The 26,406-nt window shown below is 38.6% G+C and overlaps 1 protein-coding gene across 2 annotated transcripts; it reads right to left on the bottom strand.

Annotated features, from left to right (window-relative positions):
- Positions 1–1,936: 1,936 nt before the first annotated feature.
- Positions 1,937–26,330, bottom strand: LOC138054493 (Fanconi anemia group G protein-like). Of its 2 annotated transcripts, none has more exons than XM_068900944.1 (20): positions 26,190–26,330; positions 19,357–19,462; positions 18,615–18,682; positions 17,833–17,908; positions 15,710–15,856; positions 15,089–15,292; positions 13,895–13,986; positions 13,586–13,682; positions 12,755–12,895; positions 11,505–11,635; positions 9,522–9,668; positions 9,239–9,438; positions 8,436–8,505; positions 7,751–7,898; positions 6,705–6,879; positions 6,268–6,377; positions 5,741–5,808; positions 4,382–4,478; positions 3,930–4,074; positions 1,937–2,864 (listed from the first exon to the last, which is right to left on the bottom strand). In XM_068900944.1, exons 1-20 carry the CDS (start codon positions 26,211–26,213, stop codon positions 2,759–2,761), a joined length of 2,352 nt encoding a protein of 783 aa, XP_068757045.1. In that variant the 5' UTR covers positions 26,214–26,330; the 3' UTR covers positions 1,937–2,758. The 2 variants fall into 2 exon arrangements, with proteins under 2 accessions (XP_068757045.1, XP_068757046.1); XM_068900945.1 differs by having other exon boundaries at positions 7,760–7,898.
- Between the last annotated feature and the right edge of the window lie 76 nt (positions 26,331–26,406).

The raw sequence follows: 26,406 nt of genomic DNA, 5'->3' as shown, positions 1-26,406 counted from the left end.
TTGGCTGACGAGGGCTATTACCCACTATTTCTGAGAAACCGTGCCTTTTCCCGGAAAAAACATGCCTTGTCCTAAACATAGAATTCTTAGAAATAAACAGACTGATTTTTGGTTCCAAGAATGTCCTAACGGGGATGTACAAACAAACAAACAAGATGCAAGAGTAAGCTAATTTAAGTTAAAAGTGAGGGTGAAAGGAATTTATTCACCAACTGAAAGGCTAGAGGTGGATGACTGTCGTTCAAGTAGAGTGAACATGATTTCTTGATTGCCAAGCCTGTGGGGAGATTACGATTACAGAACGACTCCCGCTTTTATTGACAAATTTCCTTGAGTTAAGGGTCATAACAAAGAGCTTGCCTAATTTGTTATTCAGAATGGATCGGATTGGCCTGTTTTGAATGACGTCATGCAAGGCATCATGGAGCTCAAATAACAAAGGGAGTTTAGCAAGGACAACGATAGGGCTTCAACGCTTGCTTAACACCCGTTCGATTCTGTTGAACAGCAACGTCGCAACCGTTTGCCAACGTTTCAACCGCGTTGTAACATGTGAATGAATTTAAAAGCGTTTACAGTTAGCTTCAACATCCATTCAACATTTCGTTTGTTTTAGTTGAAAGTGAATGTTCAATGAGATTAAAGACGTTTCAACCACCTTTCAGCATTGTTTATTGTGACGTAAGCGCGCACGCGATAATCGATCTCTCAACGAAGCATCCATAGCAACAAGCACGGTTGCATTTCGGATGCATGTTTGCCCCCCCCCCCCCCCCCCCCAGTCCTTAACATCGTTCAACATCAAACAGATGTCGAAGCCGTTTGCTAGGATGTAACGTTAACGACAACTCCACTTCAAAATATACATGGAGGGAACCTCCACTCTTGACAGAATAAGTTTAAACCAAAGGAAATTATGTTTACAAACAAATTTGTTCGAATTTGTTTTTAAAACAGTGTTTATAAAGTGACCACTTTAAAATTTCGAAGGCGCAGCCATCATCTTGAACAATTGTGGCGTGTTATGGTTGCCTTATTGGGCAACACAATTGTTCAAGATGGCGGCGTCCGCGAAATTTGAAAACAAAAATAGGCGATTCCAAAACTTTTTTATTTCAGATACAAACACTTTCTTTGAAAATACTTTGGACTGACTTGACTGTAACGGTTATTTCCTGTGATTTAAGGTTATTTTTTTGGTGAAGTGGAGAGTATTTTGTGATTATTCCATCTTGTTCACGTCAAGTACTCTGAAGAGACCGATGACTTTTAAATAGAATAATTTCCTGTTTGTAAGAAACACTACAATAACTTCTCTTTCTCTTGCTTAAATCTCTAGCTTCCCGGTACACTGAAGTAGATATATGTCATAATCTTAAATTTTCAACCTCGGTTAATGCATTTCTCGTGCTTTGATTGGTTCACTCAATCTCGGTTATCAGCTAGTTTGACCCGCTTGTATGGAAAATGATTGCACTAAGCGTCGCTGAGCTTAATTTGTTTTCGCCGGAAAGCGAAATCTCTCTCTGAATAAAGCAAAAAAAACCCCTTTTTTGTGAAAAGAACGGATCAATTCCGAAATTTAGAAGTACGCAAAAAGGTGAGAAATGTTTTTGTGATGAGTCTGACCACAAGGCATTACACAACAGCGCATCTTCATCAATTTTTTGTTTGCTCGGATTTTCTCGCTTTTTTGGCTCGTATTTCGTACTACCAAACTTTTGAAGTTCAAGGAATTTAAGAAAACAATTATTCCATTCGCTCTTGTTGGATATGGGACTGGTTATAGCCAACTCGGCGCTACGCGCGTCGTTGGCTATTTACCATCTCATATCCAACGCGCTTGCTAATTAACTTTAATTTATAGAACTTTAGGACCTGAAGCGCAAAGATGAAAACAACACTGGTAACAAAAAAATCACACGACGTGTTAAATAGTTTACATATAGTTCTCTCCTTTATTTCCTCTGTATTTAAGCTTTCGCTATAGGCAAGACGTCACCGACAAAAATTAGGATAGGTCAACAAACGAATTACAATTGTCCCACAGTTAGGTGAAGTTTAAACAACGTATGACTAATGTAACAAACTAAGAGCTATTCGAACGGAATACAACTGGATGCCAAGATATCCCTTGTGACCAATCACGACCGAAACAGACAATCAAATGAGCCAATTACAACGCAGACTGCGAATATGTAGCCGGCGCTGAGCGCTTGAAAATGCGAGCAAACTAGTCACAATAGGTTCTGCTTTCAATTCGGATCCTCTGAGCTTGCAACGCCAGATTTTTAACAAGTCACCAAGATGAAAAAACAGCTCATACATGCACCCAACCTCAAATATTTTTCTTTACTAAGCTAAAGCTTTCCACCTTCAACAAGCATATTTTACCATATTCCCTCGACTTTTCACTTTTTGTGTGCCAAAAAGTTACCTAAGTCAGCAAAAATTAGCCGTCATTTTGACCCAAGACCGAGCTAAAAGAGGCATGCATGGGGTCTACTCTGTATTTGACGTCACAAACTGGTTTGCGATGTAAAAATATTTTGAAGCAGTTTGTGACGTCAAATACAGAATAGACCCATGCCTCTTTCAGCTCGGTCGTGGATCAAAATTACGGCTAGTTTTGCTGACTTACGTAACTTTTTGGCCCACAAAAAGTAAAACTTCGAGGCGAAACTGATAAAGTATGCTTTTTGCATGAAGGTGGAACTATTTAGCTGAGCAAAGAAGAATATTTGAGATTAAGTGCACTTTAACAGGCATCGGACTTGCTGCACCAATGTACGATCTGCTGATCCATTTCTTGCACTTTTTCCACACTCACGTCTTCGTTATCAACACGTCTGACCATAGATGAACTGTGCAACAATACAAAAAATCGCGGAATCAACCAACAGAAGAAAAAAGTTCTCCAGGCTAAAGATATAATAACAGTTAAAGAAGCAATTTATTAAATTGAAAAGAAGCCTTAAAAGATCCTAAGGCGTGAACGGAGCCATTACCATGCGCCTGCGCTACAGTTCCAGAGTTTGATATAATTAAATGGCAGCACGGGGATACGAATTTAATCCAGTCTTCGATTGCTGATAGTATCTCTCACGAGTGAGCGCAGCGAACGATTTAAGAGATACGAGAGAATAAAATTCGTGTCACGCACGACCAGGCCCCAGTTGTTCGAAGGTTGAATAGCGCTATCAACTGGATAACTCAATTGTTTTTAAGTAACGTTACTTGAGAGTAACGATTCGAAAGGAAAGCCTGAAAAATTCAGGTTTTCCTTTCGTTACTGCTCAAGTAACGAAAGGAAATGGTATAACATGTCATGTTTCTTCACAAGGTTCCCCAAAAGTGAGGTTTAAAAAAGGTTGAGGATGGGCCCGAGAACTGACCCCTGTGTTACGCCGTAATGCTGGGGATGACAAGATAAAGTTTCGTCACGGACATACTGGCGCGGACGAGCCCTGAGGTAAGACTGAAACCACGATAAAGCACTACCTTTAACAAAAGTCAGTCGCATGCCACGGTTTACACTCGCCAAGACAGGCCAGTTCCATCAAGATTGCACGAAGCAAATGTAGTTGCACCGAGGTGCAGTGAAGAGGAAAATGCCATACTCATGGTTCCCGTCAGCCACTTATCGGTAAGCGATCCTAAGAGAGTAGATAAACCTAGGGGTGCTTCTACAAAGCGGGTTACTGGTGCTGGTGCTGTTTGTTATGTTTGCACAGACCTCAGGGTACCAAGCTCATTCTTTCAAAAAGTTGCCATGACGACCAAAAATGGTGGCAGCGCTGCAATACAGTGTAGTTCTAACTATACTTGAAACCCTACAGTTTGATCACTCGAAAGTTCTTTTCCAATCCGCATCGAATTGCAGCCAATGAAAAACCTATAACTAGAACCTCTTATTTGCATGGTTTTACCTCAACATCCTTTTAATACAGTCAGGATCCTCTTTACTATATAAATGCTTAATGCCTCTGAACTCAAGCCAGTTGGTGACAGCATCTTCCTCTGAACCTAATTTGAACAAGAGCTTGGTGTGTTCATAAACCGTTCCAGGGTCGTCTGGAGAAGAAAAATAGAACCAAGAATTGAAAACCATTCAACTAATCTATGGTTTCTTGTAATGATTTTGATCCAAGATGTAAAAGGCCCATTTTTTTTCAACGCTGCCATAATCAAGTGTAACGTTGTAACAGAGTAAAACTGTTCCAGTGCCCTGCGCGCCTAGGAGCGGGTGGAGCATATATTTGTTAGAGTGAAATCGAAGATTAAGCATTTTTTCAAACATGTTCATAATATTAAAAGACATCGAAGAACATTTTGTTGAACTGGCTGTAATTATTTGGGCGTTTCACAAAAAGACACTCACCTTCCAAACACTCTAAGCCGAGATGCAACTGATGCAGGGCATCATGGGTCTGACCCAGACCTTCTAGGATAGACGCTTTTTGCTTGTAAGCTTGCACCTGCGTACCAAAAAAAACAAAAAAATTAAAAAAAAACGAAATAAGTCATGTAAGTCGCTTGCAAATTGCCATGTCACAAGCCAGTTATATGAGGTTAAACGAAGTTTAACCAAGTAAACAACTAGGAGCGACTGCAGCCAATTGGTCAGTGGTTTTAGTATACTTGCGCATGCAAGGAATACCTCGTGCTTTGGGCTGTATCGCTTATTTATCAGTGTGGCGGGAAGTAGGAGCATTGTGTGTGGAGCGTTTAGTGGTTTTTTTCCCTCCCTCCCCACCCTCTGCTTTCCACTGTGTATCAGTGTGACGGGTGCCTGTTCTTCTCGGGGGCGTGGGGGCTCATGGCTGGGTTGTCACGTTTTGCCAGCCATCGGTGCAGTCTCCATCTTGGAGCTGGCTGCCAATAGTGGAAGCTCCAGGATGTTTCGGGCACCCTACCTCCAAAGAGCGACGATGCTGTTTAACTGTATTTGAGATGGAATCTGCCTTCGAAGCTTAATTTAAGACGGTGCCTACTAATTCAACTTGGCATTTGTGCACGGTTTTTGAATTGAATATGCGGGAAAAGCAGACCTCAACCAGTGTTGGTGAAATCCAAAAAGAAAATTGGGGGTAAGCAAGCATTTTTGAAAGTTAATTAATCAACAATCATTGCAAAAAGATTCAAAATACAAAGCAATGTATGGCGTTCTTTTCCAAATGGAAGCTTAATAAATCTCTGAAAAATGCATGGTTACCCCCAATTTTGTTTTTAGAAACCAAGAGCATTTGCTAATTACAAGTTATACTCTCTATGCATAGTTTTTAAACCGCGCAAAAATATCCCTGTATTAGAAAGCATCACCCATGGGAAACCGAGTGCCTCGAGATGCGCAGAACGTATGAGCAACAAAAATAGAGGCACCGTCCTTAAGATTGTGATTTTCTAGATCTGTCAATAGAAAACAAACCAGACCAGGCGCTTGTTTCTCAGAATACACGAGGCTCGCGTAAACTTTTTGTGGTTAGAAAAGCACCTCAGTTTTAATAACACGATCCAAGCTAGCTTCGACTGTTCACCCTTCAAAGAACCAGACCCTGGTCTCTTTGAAAAGGAAAAAAGTAAAGAAAAGGGAAAGTTTCTTGTCTGAAACGAAAGTGCTTTGGACTGAAATAGAGATGGAACGATGACAACCAAACACGACTGCGGAGCACAATCCAGAAACGACGCCGGCCAGTTCAAAATTAGGCATAAACAAGATCTATCTTGCACCAAAGCTTACCTTAATCTTAACAAGTTTATTTGGTTCGTTTTCTTTTTCTTCTTCCCCTAACACGGTACTTGCTTCGTCTAAGAAAACAAGACTGGTTTAAAAACAATTCAAAACTTAAACGCAATAACTTTACAGTGAACTACTAACTGAGCGTCTGTTATTATAAATTGTTTCGGAAAGCTCACGCAATTTATATTCTAATTCAACTTCTAACGTTTTTAAAACTACATGCTGGACGTGAACTGTCGGACATGTGCAATGCCCATCCCATATTTAGAAACATTACTACGAGGTACTACGAAATAGAAGTAAACGAGCGCAGAAGCATCACGTAAAAGTTGACTTCAACGAAACATGCTGCTGGAAAGCAAAAGAGCGTGGGGAATGAGGCGGGCGCAACAACAAACCTCTTGTATCTGGTCTCCGCCCCACTCCCTTCCCATCCGATTTGTCAATACATGTTTACACTCTCTGTAGATAATCACCCTGGTGACGAAGATGGCATACGCGCCAAAATTTTTATACAAGTCACAAACCAGTCTCAAGTTTTCTCCTTTTTCGCTGTTGTGCTACAGAACATTCTTGGCCGGCTTGATGAGTGGAACAGTAAACTGACGATTGGACACTATCCAGAGCTCTCAGTACCCTGAAAACCAACAGCAATAATTTATTGAAAAATGGTTTCTCTACAAATAGTAATTACACATTTAAACACAACAACCTTCTACCTTAAACCCAAGTTTAACTGAGACCCCTGTTATTTTGCAGTCTTAAGTGAAAACTGCGCCACATTGATTCCACGTTTCGGTTGCCATGCGTCTGTTCAGCAATAGATCGAAGATGACGTCAAAATGTGCAAAGAACAAAAAAGTGGCACACGAGGCGATGGTTTCAAAAAGCGGCCAAGATGTGAAAGAAATAACTTGACAAAGGAAACTACGCTAAAAATCGGCTGAATGATAATAACCTATACCTGTTCAAATCCTGCATTGCTTCCACTGGTTGGTGAAGATGAATTAAAGCCTTTGCCTTTAACAGACTCATCTCACAGCACACAGCTATTTCTTCATTTGAAGATACAGGTTTAGTATCATCTTCGTCAGAACGGTGTCTTTTCTTGGGAGCTCTGGAGATGCTACTCTGCATGCCTTTCACCAAGACAAACAATTAAAGAATCATACAATGAATATTTGCTGAACCAAATGTGAGTCCCAGATGAATCCCTCCACGCTCTAGCTGGATTGCTCCAACCACCACAGCGAAACTCTCTTTATTCTTAATTGTAAGTTGAGTGTTCAGACTGTACATGTCTCGACACGTTACACCAGTGAGATCTGGACATGAGAGCATCGGACTACTGGCAGGACTCCGCACAGGCCAACAATCAATGTCATGAATAAACTGAGGGGATAGTGAAGTCTTTGTGGCCTATTTCCAAACCAGTCGCTAGCGGACACTTCAACTTACCTAATCATTCTAACCAATACATCAGTGCCAGGTGATTAACGGCCTTTCCCTACACACGGGCAACACGGAAAGCCGAAAAAATGCTGACCGAAGATTCATTCAAATCGGCTCCCTCGCTCCCTACAGAATAAACGAACGCTACTCTTGTTATCCACGTTGCTATATCCCCACCAATAGCGTAGCTCCATCTTTCACTATATAAAACACTAGCAACCTGGAGCCCAATTATCCATAACTCGCTGTGACGAAGGTTTATCGCTCGAAACGTCAGCTTTCCAATTTCTCTTACGGTCGTAAATTTACCATATCAACCCAATTGATAAAACCATTTCCGTTTCAATTCCCCACAAACGCAAAACCACGGTTTCTGCAATGAGAAACTAAACTTCCAGCCACGACATTGAACGTGAATTTCCCCCTGCCCCTTATCCAATTTGCAATCTCCAAATGGTAGGAGATTCCAGACTTTTTGGACAGAAACTATTGGAAAATCATTTTGACGGGTCAAAGCAACAAAAAGTCTGAAACGAAGTTCAAGTATGTGGTTTATACCTTGCTTACTTTTATTGAGGCGCCAATCGGAAGTTGTCAACAGTTTATCACAAACAGTAAGAGTATCTTGGTATCTTTCTGCTTTCAGCAGTGTTACCGCACACTGCCTGTGCAGTTCAGTGAGACTTGCTATTGTGGCCATAGCCGGCTGTAAATAGAAGATAGCGAGATGAAAAATATGTCTATTAGACTCTGAAAGTGCATGGTCATCACCCAATCTCTTTAATTAAATTGCCGGAAGAATAAAACACGAAGAAACACTTCAAAATTGGTCCGAGATACCTAAATTAGATGGCATGCACGCTTCTATAAAAAAAATTCAATTATGACTGAATTTTTCCTTTTCCTTTTGAGTGAGTTGTTCATACGTACTATCGAGGACTAGTCCGACTGAGGCGCCAGTGAATACATTTCAACTCAAAACGTCAAATTTACCCACCACTCCTTGAATGAACGAACAGGCGTTGTTGGCAGAGTGTTAAAACTACAGGTTTAGTAGAAGTCTTACAGTTTTATACACACTGGTCATAACCAGTATCAGTCAATTTTTTGTCCACGGAAAGTGCGAGCAATAACGTTACTTCCTATTTGGATAAAATCTCTTGAAATTTCCTGATATTTGCAAAAATGATGACGGCAAAAATTGTAATTGAGTCCCAAATAAAATAAAAACTGAACTACTTACGGCGACCGACGAGCAATTCTCCACAATATAGGCCAGTAACTCAAGATAATTGTTGGCCGCTTCCTCAAACCTACAAAGGGTATTTATGGATAAGATATGATGAATATATTCCTGTTTATTGACATTTGATTAGCAGTTTGAAACCTCTGAAGATCGTTAAAGGCTGGTATGAGACGGATAACAACGAACACTCACAGGAATCAAAGAACTTGCAACGAATCCCTGACTCAAAGATTACCACCAAAACGTGCAATTATTAGTGGGATTTCAGTCCAAGTTATGACAAATGCATGTATGGTCGAGCACATTAATTCACAGCGAATGCGAAAAGTGAGCAAAACCAATTGTGACCTTCTTGCATTCGTTATTCCACATTTTGCTTCTACACACCGAGAAGACAATTTATTTGAAAGATAAGTACATGTATTGAATCTCTAGATCCATGAAGCAAGTAACAACCAAAAAAACTGTTGTATAGTAACGGCCCATTAAGTATACTGTTCAATTACAGCGGGATTACTAATTGAGAGATACTGTGTATAACAAGTGGCTCATTTCAGATTTGTCTGGGATTTACTTTACTCCATAAAAAAGAGTCAAAACTGAATAATTTGATCAGGCAGTGCCAATCAGGTTTCATGCAGGTATTTGCCCGCAGAAACACAGTCATCTTTAACAGCACCCATTGAGTAGAAACAAATCTATACAACTGATTCTAATAAAATTCTATAGTTTATTTTATTACTGAAATCAACGGCTCTGGAGCAAATCAGACTTCACATACTTTGGATTACCACACAAACCTGCCAAGTTCTGCTGAGCGCTTTGCCAAAATGTAAGTGACGAGTTCTGGCTTTATCCTGGTCTCCAGTATCCCCTCGGAGAAGCAAAATTGTGGTGGAACAGTCAGTAATTCTAAATTGTAAGATACATGTAGGCTAGGGTCACTTGGAAATAAAGTCGCACTATAGCACTGTTTGTTTTCCTCTTTAATGCTGCTGGCCTAAACAAAGAAAATAAACAAACAATTTGTTGACACCGGCACACCATCATTCATTGGAGTCAAAGGATATGTCAGTGTTTTACCTGTTTCAGTAGTTTCAGACCTTGGATTTCAGCTTCAGTATTTCCTAGTTTCTGATATTGAAGACAGGTGTTAAGAAGAGCTTCCAGTTGCTGAAAAGTATGTTCCATGGCTTGCTTAAATTTGGCCACTGCTGTGTGATGTTTCCCCTGCAATGTTTTGGTTACATCCTTCCTTTTTAGTACTAGTTTTACTACTATAGAGTTTTTTACCTGATAGTTTTTCCCTATATTAATTATCAGCCGAGGCTGGAGAGGCCCTTCTGACAGGATTGACTTTACTATTAAAACACCAACTGTCAATGGAGAAAAACCCTTTAAAAAGACTGACCAAAAAGAAACTGGTTCTTGACAAAAGGGAAAAACTGGAGTACCACGAGAAAAACCCCTTAGAAACTCAACCAAAATGATGCTAGTTTCATGAAGCTGGACCACAGTGGTGATGAATTAGGCAAAGGCTTGAACTGTTCCTTTTTGTCACGACTACATATTTAATGAATGGCCAGGCCATCTTCAGAGTAACCACTACCAAATATTTAGGCATTACTTTAAACAGAAACTCAATTGGAACCAACATTGTAACCTCATTTGTAGCAAGACCAATGGATCACTGGACCTTCTAAGAAGATTCCTGGGTAACAGTACTATAAATGTGAAATTGAAACCCTACTTTACTCTTGTCCGCCCGCAGTTAGAATATGCTCGGTCTGCATGCAACCTTTATACTAAACGTAATATTAACAAGATTGAAATGGTCCAACATAGGGCAGCTAGATTTGTCTTACATGACTATTTTAGATTAAGCCCATGTTACTCCCATCATTAAAAAACTTGGGTGGGATACCCTAGAACAACGTAGATTGTTGTCTCAATTAACCAAGTTCAGGTCTAATATGCATCCCACTTCCCCCTGAGGTTTTCCCTCTGGACAGGGCATCTCTGCTTCCAAATTGTACTCCTTATCGCCATATCCAGTGCAACTGCAATATCTATAAATTTTCTTTTTATCCAAGGTCTATTGCAGTATGGAACCAACTATCTGTAAGTACTTTACCATTGCAGAGTATATATTTTTAAATCAGAACTTTTGCCCACTATTAGATATTTCACATAATTTTACCTAAACTACAAGTATGTACTTTTTATTTCTTCAGTGATTTGTTTATCTATCTATTTATTCATTCATCATTTACTTCTTTACTCACTTTTTGTTATTTGATCATTTAAAATTTTAAGGTTTTGTAAATGAGACTGATGATTAATTTAATTATATACATGTAATTTAGTTTTTGGTGTAAATTTAGCATCAACTTACTTATCGATTTAGTCCTATTACAAATTAGGTTAGTGTTCTTAAATTCAATTGGATTTATTATTGTAAATATAGATATTAGATTAAACTTCAACCTCCTAGTATAGTTTTTACTGTTTTAGGAGCACCTCTATTAAAAATTAAAGGACATATCTGTGGGAGGACAGTGCTCTTACCACCTCGCCATTGAACCTTGATCTTCATGGTTGTAAATGTGTTTTTAATTAATCAAGAGAGGTCTAATTATTAGAACTAGCAAGCCCCAGAAATGCAATTTTCGGTTTCTCTTTGCAAATCTTCAAAAAAATGGCTTACCATTCTCTTACACTCAACATTTTGGTCCAAATTCTTTTTTTATGACAATAGAAGTCACATCAGAATCGCTTGGAGTTTAAATTTGGTTGCTGTAGATGGAGACATTTACCGGCATTAATTTTATCAATAATGAAACTTGTATAGTTGCAAAAGATCCAAGAGCTCCTGCACAGGATATCTCCCAAGTACTTGCGTTGTCAAGTACTGTACATGTAAATCTCTTGATCCAAACCACCCTTCCATTGGCTCCCACACATGCATACAACACTGCCAACTCAAAAGACGTGCACAACAATAATTGATCATGGAATTTGGGTCAGTTTTACTTAATATTAAAGTCAAATCAAATCAATACTGACCTTGACAGCAAAACAACAGCCCACCATGATTAACGAAGCAGCTTTTTGTTGACCCTGCAGTGACATGTGAACGCACTGCTGAAACAAAGGCAAAGCCCTGTCCACTTCATTCTGAACATACAAAACATATCCTGCAACATCAAAGACAAGGAAAAGTCATTTGTTGGTCAGCTCATGATGCAGACGATACCCTATCTTTCAGAATTCATCCTGAGAGTGCGACTTATAGATATTACTCTGTCTAATGCAGGATGATTTTACCCATCAATGGAGGCCTCTTTAGTGGTGAACGGGTTAACAACATCTAGGTCCACTAAAATATTAATACCTCCATCTAGGTCCCCTTTAGTATTATCCATTATCATTTATTTCCTTGTCCAACCGTTTCTGTTAATTTCTTTTTTGTGTGTGCATGTTTTTGTTTGATCGTCGCGTTGTCTGTTATGCATTGTAAACAGCATAAGCTCTCCAGATGAGCTCTTTTTGCTCTTAGAGCAAATGTTGTAATAAATACTGTTTATATAAAATAAAATAAAATAAAAAATAAAAAATAAAAACTCTAAAAAACATGGGAGAGGAGAGAGCACTAAATTTGCATGTGGCTGCTCTGAGTGGAAATTCTTCTTTGACCAGTTACATCGATATCAGTTTGGCAAATAATAATTATTATTCATTTGTGTGCATTGCTAGCTTGTTGGTGTCTACTGCATAGTTTCATGCTCATGTGAGATTGGAATCAGAAATGATGGTTCAAGAATAAATTACGGTTCACTTGTGCATTTTTGGGAGACCAGGAAGCAAATTTTTAACGCTTGCTTCTGATTTTGCAGCATCCATTAGCTAAATTTAACATTAGCTATTTAACCCATTGACTCCCAGGGGTTCCCCATTGACGAGTGAAATAGTCTGGCGATAGACAGAGTAAAATACTAAGTCTGGTCGGTTTAGGCCGGTTTGGGCGTCAAAAGGTTAATGTGTGCCTGACACTAGTTGTGTTGACTATTGGTGCATGCCCTGAACGTCACCTGATGCCTCTTCACAACAATGGGTACAGGAAAAGTAATTGCAAGCTTGTAAAATCCATGTTTGTCATTTGACAGTACGCATCATCTTGCTTTTCTTTGTCATCGTCATTCTGAATTTTTAGCTTTTTGCCGTTTTAGAACAGAAGAGCTGATTGTCAATGAATAACCTGTATGACCAACAACTTACGAAAGACTAACCATTCCTATAATAGTGTAGATTCTCACCTTTGAGATAAATGTCACTGAAACAAACATCTATTCCTTCAACTTTGTCTTGAAGAGTCGTCAGTACCTTGGTATAGTCTTGATTTGCAAAGTTTGAGAATGCCAACAAAGTGGTTACCACTGAGAGTAAGTTCTGTGCATCTAATGAAGTGAAATAATGTAGGGTTTTCCTTCCTCAAAAAATACAATTGTCTGTTGTCAACCTTACAGGATGTACATGTACCACTTTCAGTCTAGCCTGACTAACTTGCAAATAAAAACGTCCTTTACTTCCTGACATGATGCGAGTGAGGGGAACAAAAAGGGAGAAATTTACATGCACATGATAACTGGTACATGGAGCTCCTTAGGGCTACCGTACAGTGAGGCATGCAAATTATTATTCGGAAGGTGCAGTTACAGCTTGTGCATACTGTTGTCTGGCTGGGTGCTCAAGGATGGGGTACCAGAATCCCCTGGACATAACAGTCTCCATCTAGCAGCTGGCTGCCAAAAGTGGAAGCCTCTGGAAGTCTCAGGAACCAAGCCATCCAATTATTGTCAATGCAGGTATTAATTTACTAATACGAAGTTAGCAAAATCTTCAAGTTATGATTTACTTCTTTTTATTCACAACAACAAGTGAACAGCCCCGTATTATGAACTGGTGTTTGTGTTGCATTATACTATAATGGTTCTGAATGGACCTGACGATGATGGGGATGTCAAACTTGAGAATGATGAGCATGATGAGACAAATACCAACACCGAGGAAAATGGATAAAACGATGGGTCTGACCAATGTATTTTATATTTATTAAATGACTGATCAACTGAAGGTTACTATTGCACCTGTAACATCTGCTGTTGATGATGTGGCAATGCAACTTGATAAGGAAGAAATGTCTCCTAAACTAAACAGATACACTGGACATCCTTCAGGAGGCACCTTGAAATGACAAAGAAATACGTCAAGTGTGTAGACAGGTGATGAAAATCATTCAGAGCAGACTGAAACCTAACAAGACTTCATTGAGAAAAAATCTCCAATAAGAAGATGGTCAATACTAACGACATCCCGCAAACTAATTAACTCAGCATTACACGTCACTCAGGAGTGAAAGGGTTCACTTCTCCACATAATTCTGACCACCTTATCACCTTTTCTGTGGAACTACATTCTGCACTCCCTGCCAGTTGCTTTAAGTGATTTTGAATCAAACTTAGAAGTTCTATGGCCTTGTCTCTCTTCACTGTAAAAAAGGGATAGAAAGAGCCTCATGAATACATCAGTAAAGTATGTGTCAACATCATTCATCTGAGAACATGAGTAATTAAGAGTGCCTTTGGAATTTAAAATTGGGATTCACATTTTCTCTAAATGCACCATAGCAGCTGTCTAGAGGGTGTTTAAAATAAAAGCAGATTTCAAAATACCATAATGTAGGTTCACTTTACCTGCACACTTTAAGTTTACAGCTTAACTAACAATGGCTTCAGAGTGGACAATTACAGCAGCTGAAGAAATGCATGTACTTCACAATAATTTTAATTGCCAAGTACAGCAGTTTGTCTTGGCTTTTACTTGGCTTATACTCAAAAGCCTACTGAGGTCAATGTGGGTGCCCACAACCTAGGTACTCCAAATTTCAGCCGCCTATGCCATTCCTCTCATTTATAGTAGGAGAGTGACTAAGTGTAGTAGAAGAGGTGGCTAAGATACTCATGGGGTAATAAATGGCAGTGATGAGTTTCTACAATTATAGATTTATAGCACAGACACTAAATAGAGTCCAGTCAAATAAATTATTACATTATTTATCAAATTTCATAACTTCAAGGATATTTACCTTAGAAAAAATAGAATCCAGTTATACTGACATTTAGTTTTCCTGGTTTCAACATGTCAATAAATGCTGGCTATTAAATTGGGATATTAAGTTAACTCAATTTTGAAAAACTTGTAAATAGAAGCTTAGAATTGGCTTAGTTATATTCTTTTAAGTAGGTAATGAATAAGAAATTACAAACTAGTTGGCTCAGTGGGACCAACACATTGTGTTTCGAACACCAGTCAAGAGTAGAAGGTACCGACTTAAAAATATAATGGTTGAACTTACAAGTCTTCGTGGATAAGGACAAAAAATTGTAGGCCCTGCCACAGAACAGCTATCCTTCAAGGCTTGGTCACTAACTCAGCTATTAAAGAACCCCGACATGAAAAGAGTATGGAATCAAGTTTACTGTAATCTAGTCTGCAGGGCTATATATAAATTACTAATTAATTATTTCAATATTTATAATAAGTAAACTTATTGTCATTTAATCACTATTACTGATTGTGGGCAGACTCACCACACTCATCAACCAACCAGATGAAGGCCAAAAGAGAACAATTTAAAATAAGAGCAGCAAATCCAATATTGTTGTCACAGAAAGCTTGAAGCAATGATGGCAGCCGCTGCTTTAGTGTCTGGTCAATGTTTGATGCACTGAATAAATTGTTGTCTTCTTCCAACCCTTTTTGTAAAGGACAGTCCACTGTCAGGGCTTCAAGAGCTGGAATGCAATTCAATACTTATACATTATCCCATATACCTTTCTTGAAAAGACAAAAACATACCGGTAATCCTACTTGGGTTTTCAAAAGTCTTACATATGGAATTAAAATACAATACTGGCATAAATTTGTAGCTTTCCAATTGGCTCACCAACTCTTAATTGGTTCAGCTAAATATATTTCCCAGCTGAATAAAAAGTGAGAGGAGAAATTCTTAAAATAATATCAAAATATTCAGAAATTATTTAACTACAATTTAATAAGACAATGATTATTATTGCATTCACTCCTGTTGGAAATGTGATTGAGCATGGTCGACTTGGTGCTATGCTAATTGAACCTTGTTCAACTTGGCTATTTTCCGGTAATCATTAATAATAATAATAATAATGTACAATTGATGACAGTATAAATACCTCTAAGAAGGCTTCTGTGAAGAATGGTAGCACTTCTATGATGCCCACCAACAGGCAAATTATTATTTTGTCTTCGTAACTTCAAAAAGCTTACATTATATGCTATGGCAAGTTCATAGCATATACAGGAAACCTCTGGTGGGATACCTGCCAGATAAAGACATCTTTTTAAAGGTTTGAATCCACGTTGCATTGCTACATGTAAGTAAGATTTCTGGAACATTTATTAGTCCCAAAGAAAGACAGTTCCTCTCTTGACCATGCACAACTCCAGCTGATTGTCAGCTTATCAAAGATCAGTCCAAATGAAAACAAAACACAAAATCAGCAAGGAATGTAACTACTTCTTTTTTTCTGTTTCCGATTAATCCATTCACTGCTCAGGAGCCCTAGGACACCCCAGATGATGAGTAAAAATAATCGTCCGGCGTTAGATGGAATAAAATCTGTTAAGTCTCACTCCCAGGCGTCAATAGGTTAAAAGGGGTGTAATGTTGTGTTTCAGTTTTTCCACACACCTCTTTATTATTCATTGTTGGCATGTGGAATTGTGTGCTAGTTGCTTCTTGGTTTTTGTTCTTTGCAAGCCACTGGTGTAGTGGAATTGACATGTACTAAGTGATCCTTTTCTTTGGTTTTTTTCATGTAGTTTCATAGCACTCTCTTAAGTTAGTTCCATAACATTCCTTTCGATCAATCTGGTATGGATTTTGGTTTGTCGCCTTAGTTGTATTCATATCATTTGTTGGTTTAATGAATTGCAGTCATATCCAGGAAATGCCGCCAGCAAAGACGACGCTCATTCTCATTTACCGGTACCATTATAGTTTCCTTTCCCTTTTGATCTTAAGTTTCTAAAGTTTAGTATGTGTTACTTTGTATTATTTCCAGTTTACTAGTCGATACCAATAAATATATGGAAAATTCCTTCCTGTTTCTTGACAGAAACCAAAACCTGCACCAATCTGAAGTACCAAACAGCTTTTTCAGAATAATGAGGTTTTCAGCAAAGCATTCCATCAGCCTGTAGCCCTATATACAGTCATGTTATTTTCTTCTTGCCAGAAATGACTTGGCACTCTTTGCTTGCTCTACACACAGATGATTGCTATAATTATAAGGATAGCCTTACTTCATCAAGTTTAAAGCACATGTAGAACTGATAGCATTTATTTAGTGTTTTTTCACTATAATTCTTATGCCTAGGTTACAAGCTCATTCCTCGAATGAGATGACTGTTGCTTTGCTAACCTGTAACTAACATGTCCAAGGAAGTTTGAATTAGACCGACTTTCAAATGACCTTGAAAAAGTGCTCGAAATTTGTTTCACAGACCATTATGTTTGGCAAGATGAAAACAAAGCTTCTCCTTATTCCCGCAAAGGAAACTCCTAATATAGGCAGCAAACGGTTCAATTGCCCAATCACATTACTGCATTTCAAATGACGTCAAAGCGAAATGCCAATCGCTTTCCAGAAAGTTCCATGGAGAGCTGATGTTGTTTGCATCCACGTTCACTATTAAAGCCAATGAAAATTCACCATTGTTTGTTTTTGTTCGATAAGCCAATTAAGCATTTTGCATTTTTGTTTACGTTCTGTTTTTTTTCACGTTTATTTTTCAATGTCGTATGAAAGTCACTCTAATACAAAAAGAGGTAAATAATTATATTGTCATATGTACAGGAGAAATTTGTACGTTCGTTTTGTAAACCATATTTTGGTAGTTCATGAATGCAAAAAGAAAATAATGTAACCTTGCGATTTTTTCTTGTGGTTGGTATGAAAATTAATTGCATTTGTTAGCTGATTGGTTGGAATTCAGTTGAGTTTTTCAAAGTTGCCATTGATACTTTTGTTCCAGTTTTAATATTAAAACATGTAAGTTTACATTACTATCAAAATGATACATTTTTGCTGTGAGCACCAGTGAGCAGCTTACTATTCTTGACATTTGGGTCCCTGTGCCTCAAATACGAGGATAAAAGTCCATTTTAGGATTTCATTAGACAACTTCACAGTACCTTTCCATTGTTAAAGTAATAGTTAATGATTCTATTTCTCGCAGCACTTCACTTTCTTTTAGAAATTACTGTTTTGTTTTCATTTTTAGTCACAGATACCTTGCACTCTCTCCAGCAGATATTCAAATTTCTCCAAAGCATTAGAGACTGTTTCTCCATGTGCACCTTTATTTTCCTCAATTATGTAGAAAAATGCATTTAAATGGCTTAGTGATATACTATTAAAGGAAAATAATAATAATTATCATGATATATGGAAATAAATTCACCACGAAAACAAATTTCTTCATGATATTTTAGAATAAAATAGAATCTGATGTTAATGCTGCTAAGCAAATACTGGGCAGAGCCTGGAAGGAGAGCGTGACTTCCCATCATGTGACTACCTTATTTGGCTCTTTTATTCTTCCCGCCATGTGAGCCCTCTCAGTTGACATTTCCAAAGCTCAACTCGTTCTGCTTTTTCTGTTCAGGAATTTAATCCCTCCCTCCCACCCTTCCCCCCTCCCCGTTTTTGCTTTCTGGTTCTTGTGTATTTTACTTTATAACCTATTTGAATAGTTCTCTTTAATAAACTATGGGCGGGGAATTGCTGCCTGTGGCACCCCTTCAGCCCTGTGCTGAAGCCCCATTAGGGAGGGAGCATATTGTTACTTTGCTGGACTGTGTTAACTTGGCTCCAGGACATTATGCCGGCAACTACGCCCACCTTGCAATAAAGGCATGAGGCACCCCATTGGCTAGTTCCCAAGGCCCCTCATCCGGTGGTCCATACCGGCGGTGGGTATTATCCGCGCCTTGCCAGTACATTCCCTGCCCTTCGTTTACGCCCAGGTTGTCTATTGTCTTTTACTGTGCACCAAAGCATGAATTATAGTTACCATTAACCTATGCACAAGCAGGTCATTTTCAATAATCCATTCCTTGACATCAAAGCTTGGGAATGTAACTGAGAAATATATAGAGACAAGGACGATCAGATACAACAATACTTAACAACAGTAACATTGATCACAATTTCATTTATTGTAAAATTAATAATGTTAATTCTCCCACTCAAAATTATTTTCATGGCCATGCCTGACAGTTTTCTCAGTTTCTCTTTTGCACTAGCCTTTCAACACAAAGAAAAAACCCAAAAGAAACACAAGTTTATTTTTACCATGCTTTCAAGTACAGTAAGGGGATACTTGAGCAAAAAGTTCTGTTTATTGCACAACAGCAGGTACAGTGTACTCACACCTTATTGTTATCTTGCTAAAACATTTTCAAACATTCAAGTGGTCTTATAAAATACTGATATTGTAATCTTCAATTTTTTACTAATTTGTTTGTGTTCACACACATTTCAAATACAAAAAATTTTCTAGCAGTATTCATAAGATCTGAGATTCTTTGCATGTTTGCTGTCCTGTATTAATTAATAAGCACCGTGCTACAAGCACAGAAAAGAATGTATAAGATACAAATTATCAGATTATCATTTTTTTTTTGGCTGTGGTTTAAATTTTTAACATTCTAAAACTTTAGTTTTATGTTTAAAATGTTCACCACTCACTATTCAGTGTAGATGGTTATATTATACTAAAATTAATATTGTTTAGTTTAAACCAACTTCCTTACCTTTCTTTAAAAGGTCAATGTATTTTGTATGATGTTTAGAGGGTTCTCCAATTTCTTGTACATGCCCAGATCCACTGCAGGTTGACCTTATCAATCTCCCAGAATTCTAGAAACAATACTCCATGAGTTAAAAATGTACATGTACACTGTTTGATTCATTAGGAGAATTAACCTTGATGGAATTTGACCATCCAGGTGAGTGTACATGTAGATCTGAGAGGGGCAGTTAATAAGTTATTATTGTTGAAGACATAAAAAAATACTGGTATATTATGTTTCGACAACCCCAGGGAAAGTCATCACCAGATTCAAGTGATAGTGCGTGAGTCACTGAGTTGGCGGGTGTCTGGAAAACCCGAATAGCGAATAGCGAATAGTCGCGAAGACCAAACAGCGAATAGTCACGAATAGTACGAATAGTGGCGAATAGTCGCGAATAGTGACGAATAGTGACGAATAGTAACAAACAGTGGCAAATAAGGGTGTGGGGGGGGGGGGGGGGGGTGGATTGTGACGAAATGACGAAAAGGTAATAAATGCACTGAAATCCTGTTGCTTATTTGGATAAATAATTAACGCAATGGTTATCAGAGTAGCTCGTTTGTCTCTTTAATCACAAACCACTTGCCTCACATTTTGATTTTATTCCTTTTTACAGAACGTGTCTCGCCGGATCGGACAGCACGGATGAGGATGATGAAATGTGAGTATCTAAAATTTATGTTCGGGCACCACTGTGCGAGGAGATGATCATGAGCTTGATGTATTAATGAAAGTGATTTATATTTTTGCATTTTGACGTTTGTTCTTCTTTAGAGTGTTTGTAAAATGATGCACGAAACTCTCTTTCGACGACAGGTGAGCATATTATTTGCTTTGATTGCTTTGCTTGAGATTGTTCAGCATAAGGCGGTAACTATTGAAGACTATTCGTCACTATTCGCGACTATTAGTCATTATAGTTCACCACTAAATTTTCTCCGATTCTTATTGGTTTAAATTGATCATGTGACGCGATAGTGTTTGTCCGCGGAGAGACACTATCAGCCCATAGTGCCCGTCCGAGGAAAATACCCGGATGGATAGTAGTCGTCCGCTGAAAATACCTCTGTAAACAAGCGGCCTTATGGAAAATAAACAATCGAAATTGTATTAAGAGGGTTTTTGTTTGTGTTCTTTTTCAAATTTTACATTGGCTGACACGGCTTTCGTCTAATAAAGTTGAAAATAATTCAACATGATTTTTGAGCTGGCGCGCGGAAGAAAATTTAGTAGTGAACAATAAAGACAATAGAGTGTTTATGTCTCGGAACTATCATTCTGATAGTTGCCCCTTGGAAATTTGATGTTCTTAAAACTAGCATATTTGCCCTCGAAGCTTCACTTCCCGGGCAAATATTTGTTTTAAGAACATCAAATTTCCGCTGGGCAACTATCAGCCGATAGTTCCTCGACAGAAACACTCTATTGTTTAACTATTCGCCACTATTCGCACTGTTTGTACTATTCGCTATTCACGACTATTCGCTGTTCGCTATTCGCTATTCGCTATTCGGGAGTATTCGCTATTTGGGTTTTCCAGACACCCCTGAGTTGGCATTTATATAATTATTTAACACATAATAAGTTTATATACATGTATGTTAAAGCTGATTTGTTGGCAAAAAATGCATGTCACATTTTTCCTGGATTCAAACCAGTTTCAATCAGCAAAGTAAGCCAAAAATGCTTAGTTTTGCAGTTGGTATTCTTTACAGGTCACATCAGCTCACAGGTCATTGTTCTGCAAATACAGAAAGTATCCTAAACATAGATATTAAACGCTAACCCTAGGTCTAAGTAGGCCTAAACAAACATTTATAGCCCTAAGGTTAGCTTTTATGAATGTTTAGGATACTTTCTGTATTGGTAAATTACGGTAAAACAATAACCTGTGACCTGTAAAAAATACCAGCCATTAGTTTTGGCTATTACAACACAACTGCACCTTTCTTTTATAGAGTGATGAAATTTTATACAGTGCTATACAAAGAATTTATATAATGTAGGTTTATGATCATTAAAGGGTTGTGAGACAGGGCCGAGGCTACGGTTTATCATCCTTATCCAAGAAGACTAGAGAGTCTAACCAATTGTAGACACATTACAAAGGCAGCACTTTACCCTCAGTTATTTAAAGACCCTGAGAATATGGCAGCCCAGTGGCCTCAACAAACTCAGCCACCAGTGCACTTGAAATTGCCAATTACATCCTAGGGTAAGTATAATCATGATGGTAAACAAGCTTTCTTGGTGGCTGCATGCACCCTGACCTTGTAGAATCTATTCCAATATAAAAGAAGAAACATAAGACACACATGTATCTTTTCAAAAGAAACTTATTATCAATATAGAATCAGAAACTTTATGCACATAATGCATATTATGCAAAACTTCAACTTATTTTTGTCTAGTTAATTTTTTTGTTTTTTTCTGTATAATTTATATATTATAATAAAGTTTCTATGTAACGCACACTCTCATTGGCTTAAACAGCTTGCTTTATGAGAGTACAAAGCATGGAACAAACGAAAGCTCACGCCATCCTCTGCAGAAATGGCAGATGAATTTCCGAATTTTTCCTTGGGTATTACATTATTGAAGCTGTCAGTTTAAGGCTTGCTCAGATATTCTGTCAAGTGCTTTGGATGGAAGACCTCAACCGTCGCCCGGTCCAGCAGTTCTTTCAAGCTCAGAAAGTCCTCACGCTGGAGTTCTTCATTTACAAAATTCCCAAAGGTTTTCAGATTCCAGCCGCAAGCAACGAACAGTTTGTTTTACAATTGTCATGTCAGAAACGTGCAGGTTTTCATGGACAACAATTCGGCCAGTTTTCACTGAAATTATTTCTAAAGATCCCCTTTTTTGCTGTTTTTTACGGACTGAAACCGAACATTGAGGCACTTATTTTTCCATAAATTCGAATTTTGTGTGATTTCTGTCAAGCCACTTTCCAGTTGATTGATGTTTTGATAAGTCTTTGTTTCATTAACCAATCAAATAATTTTAAACATTCTTACAAGCGCTCTGATTGGTCCAAAGTAGCGTGCACTGACAACATCTCAGTTCGCCACAAGCAGTGCGCGCTTTGAAAATAAAGTAGAATTTTTGAAGAAAATTACTTGTTCTTTATCATAAGACAAATAAAGAAGCCTTGACTGTGCTCTGTTCTGTTGTAAAGCACTTAGGAAGCAGCTAGACCACACCAACAAGTAGGGATAAACACTCGCCTATCGGCTCGTGTTTCCCCCTACACTTCTTTCGTGCTCTACATGTAGCTGCTTCCTGCGTGCTTTACAACAGAACAGAGCACAGTCAAGGCTTCTTTATTTGTTAATTTTATCATTTATTGTATAGATACTTATGAAATATCAGGATTTTTTCATATTTTTGATTATATCTTCATCGCGCGCAGTGAAGATACTATTTTATCTTTCATGTGTGAGGATATTCACTTGGTGTGGCCAAATTATTGGTTACTAACATGATTAGCCAATTACAAGGGAGCTTCACACTCAGGCACGCAGCTGGTTCTTTTGAACTTTCATCCACAAAATGGCTTTGAGGTGCGAAGATAGTATGCTATTTTAATTAAGATATGCTTTTGCTGTTATAGAATTTTTCTCTTCTTCATAAGAATGTTGACTTCTTGGAACAGAAAATATAAGTATTATTATCACCTCATGCCGAAAGTATCTCTCTCTCGTGAGTGCACTCGCAGATAAAATTCGTATTTTCGCCCGGCCATGTAATAATTCCTCTGTATCATTACTTTATTACTGTATTTTAAGATATTCTCAGCCAGCACTCTAATCATTTTCATGGATACGGTGCTATACAAATAATTTATACAATATGAATAATAATAATAATAATAATAACTATTATTATTATTATTACTATTATAAACTGAGGCTGAAATTAGTGTTAAAGACAAAATTGAGTGGAAGGAATAAGATCATGGCTGTCAACACATGAGCTGTTGCAATCTTGAGGTATAGTGCAGGTGTGATAGATTGGAAGAGTGAAGAACTAAAGGAGCTGGATAGGAAGACGATGTCACTATATGGGGCTCCACACCCCAAAAGTGATGTAGACAGGTTGTCTTTATCATGACAGAAAGGAGAAGAGGCCTAATTAGCTGCGAAATATGTGTGAAAGCTGAGGAAAATAATCTGGCATGGTATCTAAAGAATTCAAACCAGAGAGTGTTGGCAGGAGTATGAGGGGTAGGAATTTTAAACAGTGATGAAGCAAAGGAAAAGAGAGACTTTAAACAAGAAATACAGAATGCTAGCTTGAACAGATGGAAAGAGAAAAAATGCATGGCCAATTCCTGCACGATATGCAGACAAGATGTGGGAATGGACAAGAAAAAGTGATTTAAAAATCGGAACCAAAGCACTTATTTTTGCAGCCCAAGAACAGGCACTCAGAACGAATTATGTCAAGTTCAACATTGACGAGTCAGTGGATTCCCCACTTTGCAGATTGTGTGGGGACTGAAGGATGAAAACAATAAACCACATTATCAGTGAATGTAACAAACTGGCGGAGAAAGAGTACAAGAGAAGGCATGACAATATTGCCAGATTGGTGCACTGGAAACTCTGTTGTAAGTATGGTAGAGACAAAAGTGAGAAATGGTATGAGCACCAACCAGAAAGGGTTGTGGAAAACGAAAGTTTTAAGATCTTGTGGGACATGTCCATCCAATGCGACCATACCATCGCAGCCAGAAAACCAGACATTGTTGTTGTAGAAAAGGAAAATAACAAGGTAATCATTGTGGATATTGCGTCACCGTGGGACCACAGGGTGCATGAGAAGGAAGGTGAAAAGCTGGAGAAGTACCAGGAGCTAAAGAGAGAAATTAAGAATATATGGGGGATCAGACAAGTAGAAGTCGTACCGATAGTTGTTGGTGCACTTGGAGGAGTAAGTAAAAGGTTAGATGGATGGCTTACGAAGCTAGGGATTGCTATCAAGAAAGGACTCTTGCAGAAAACAGCCTTGTTAGGAACAGCAGGTTCTGGAAAACTAAACAAGAGGGAATGACCCAAAGGACCTTTGGCCATTGGCTATGGCTCGCTCCTTTGGTTTAAATGGGCCGTTGGTAAAACCAGGATCGCATCGGACCGGACCGGACCGGACCGGACCGGACCGGACCGGACCGGATCGGATCGGATCGACAAAACCCGGACTGGTTCAATATCAAAATTCCTGCCAATAGACACATGAAATCCCTGGGTCACCAGTTAAGGTTACTTCCCACCTTCTGGGGTGTCCTTCTGGAAAAAGTTCGTAGTCGCGTTTCAATAAAATCATAGCAAACTATACATCAGAAGAAAGCTTAATAAATGTGGACAGTTTTTGTATGCAAGGGCCAGCTGAACAAAGTACAAGTGCCGGATCTTGGGAGATCTGACCAGCAAATAATATTTAGACTAAAAACAAAATAATTATGCAAGGTTGGTTGTACGGCTCTGAGGATATATAGTTTTTGTTTGACCAATATTTCGTCGGGTACGGCCCGACTTCTTCAGGGAGTTATGTACAAGTTATGATTTAACTCCCTGAAGAAGTCAGGCCGTGCATGACGAAAATTGGTCAAACAAACACTATATATCCTCACAGGCGTAAAACCAGCCTTGCATACTTATTTTGTTTTTAGTCTTAATAAATGTAGTTTACGCCAACAGATATAGTGTAACCGAGTTTTCCTTTTATTGTCAGGAGCTGATAAGACGTCAGACCACCGAGAGTTTTTCTAATTAATTTATCGGGTATCGGATGCCGCTTCACGAGCAAAATGACTTCACAGTGTTGTTATTCACAAGCCATCAATCAACGAAATTGTCTCAGGCGTTTCCGATATCCTGATTGGTTGTTTAGATATCCGCATCTAAGGTTGGAGTAGCCAAAAATATGCGAGGTATGATGTGTAAATCGACGCCATGAGAAATTATTCTAAATATCGGAATCTCCTGACAAGCTTTTGTTGATTGATGGCTTGTGAATAACAACACTGTGAAGTCATTTTGCTCGTGAAGCGGCATCCGATACCCGATAAATTTAACAGAAGAACCCTCTGCGGTTTCACGTCTTACCGGCGCGGATCCTAACACTTAAACTAAATTTACTAAGCTTTCTTCTGATGTACAGTTCGTCATGATTTTATTGAAACTAACGCGAGTACGAACTTTTTTCTGGAAGGACACCCGCGAAGGTAGGAAGTAACCTTAACTGGTGACCCAGGGATTTCATGTGTCTATTGGCAGGAATTTTGACATTGAACCAGTCTGGGTTTTGTCGATACGATCCGATCCGATCCGATCCGATCCGATCCGATCCGATCCGATCCGGTCCGATCCAGTCCGGTCCGGTCCCGTCGGGCCCCGTCCAGTCCGGTCTGGTCCGATGTGATCCTGGTTTTGCCAACGACCGTTTAAATGCGGTATAACATCTGCTAGAGCGTAAACGCCATGAGATAATAATAATAATCATCATTAGGGCTATTAACCAATGATGTATGAGGAACAGTAAATATAGCTAAGTTGTTACATACAGTTTAAGAAAATTAAGCCCAATGAACGATAAGGGTTAGGTTTTGATTAGTTTTAGCTGTTTATGATGCCTTGCTGGCTCACATATTGAAAGAACTTCTCATACACTGCCTCAGAACCTTTCATGTTTCAAAATACACTGCAGTGAATATAATTAAGAGACCGTTAAGAGACTGCGTACCAAAGCCAGGAATTCAGATGATACACCATGCATATGCACACACTCACCTCAAATTGTGCAAAAACAGACATCTGCTTCTCCCCTTTTCACGGTTGTTATTTCAAGACGCATTCTTCCCAGCAAAAAGGATGCAGGACAGTCTATGTAAAGCCTCTGATCTCCGACCTTCCTAACAGCTGAGCTACCAGGTGAACTGTTTCAACAACTGTGATAGTCAAGATTCTCTTTTGCGGGACTTAAAAGAAACATGTACCTGGAATTTGA

Source organism: Montipora capricornis, chromosome 6 (assembly GCF_036669925.1).
Source record: "Montipora capricornis isolate CH-2021 chromosome 6, ASM3666992v2, whole genome shotgun sequence".
Taxonomy (NCBI): Eukaryota; Metazoa; Cnidaria; class Anthozoa; order Scleractinia; family Acroporidae; genus Montipora; species Montipora capricornis.
The sequence above is the reverse complement of the archived record's forward strand: the minus strand, read 5'-3'. Positions and strand labels throughout refer to the sequence as shown.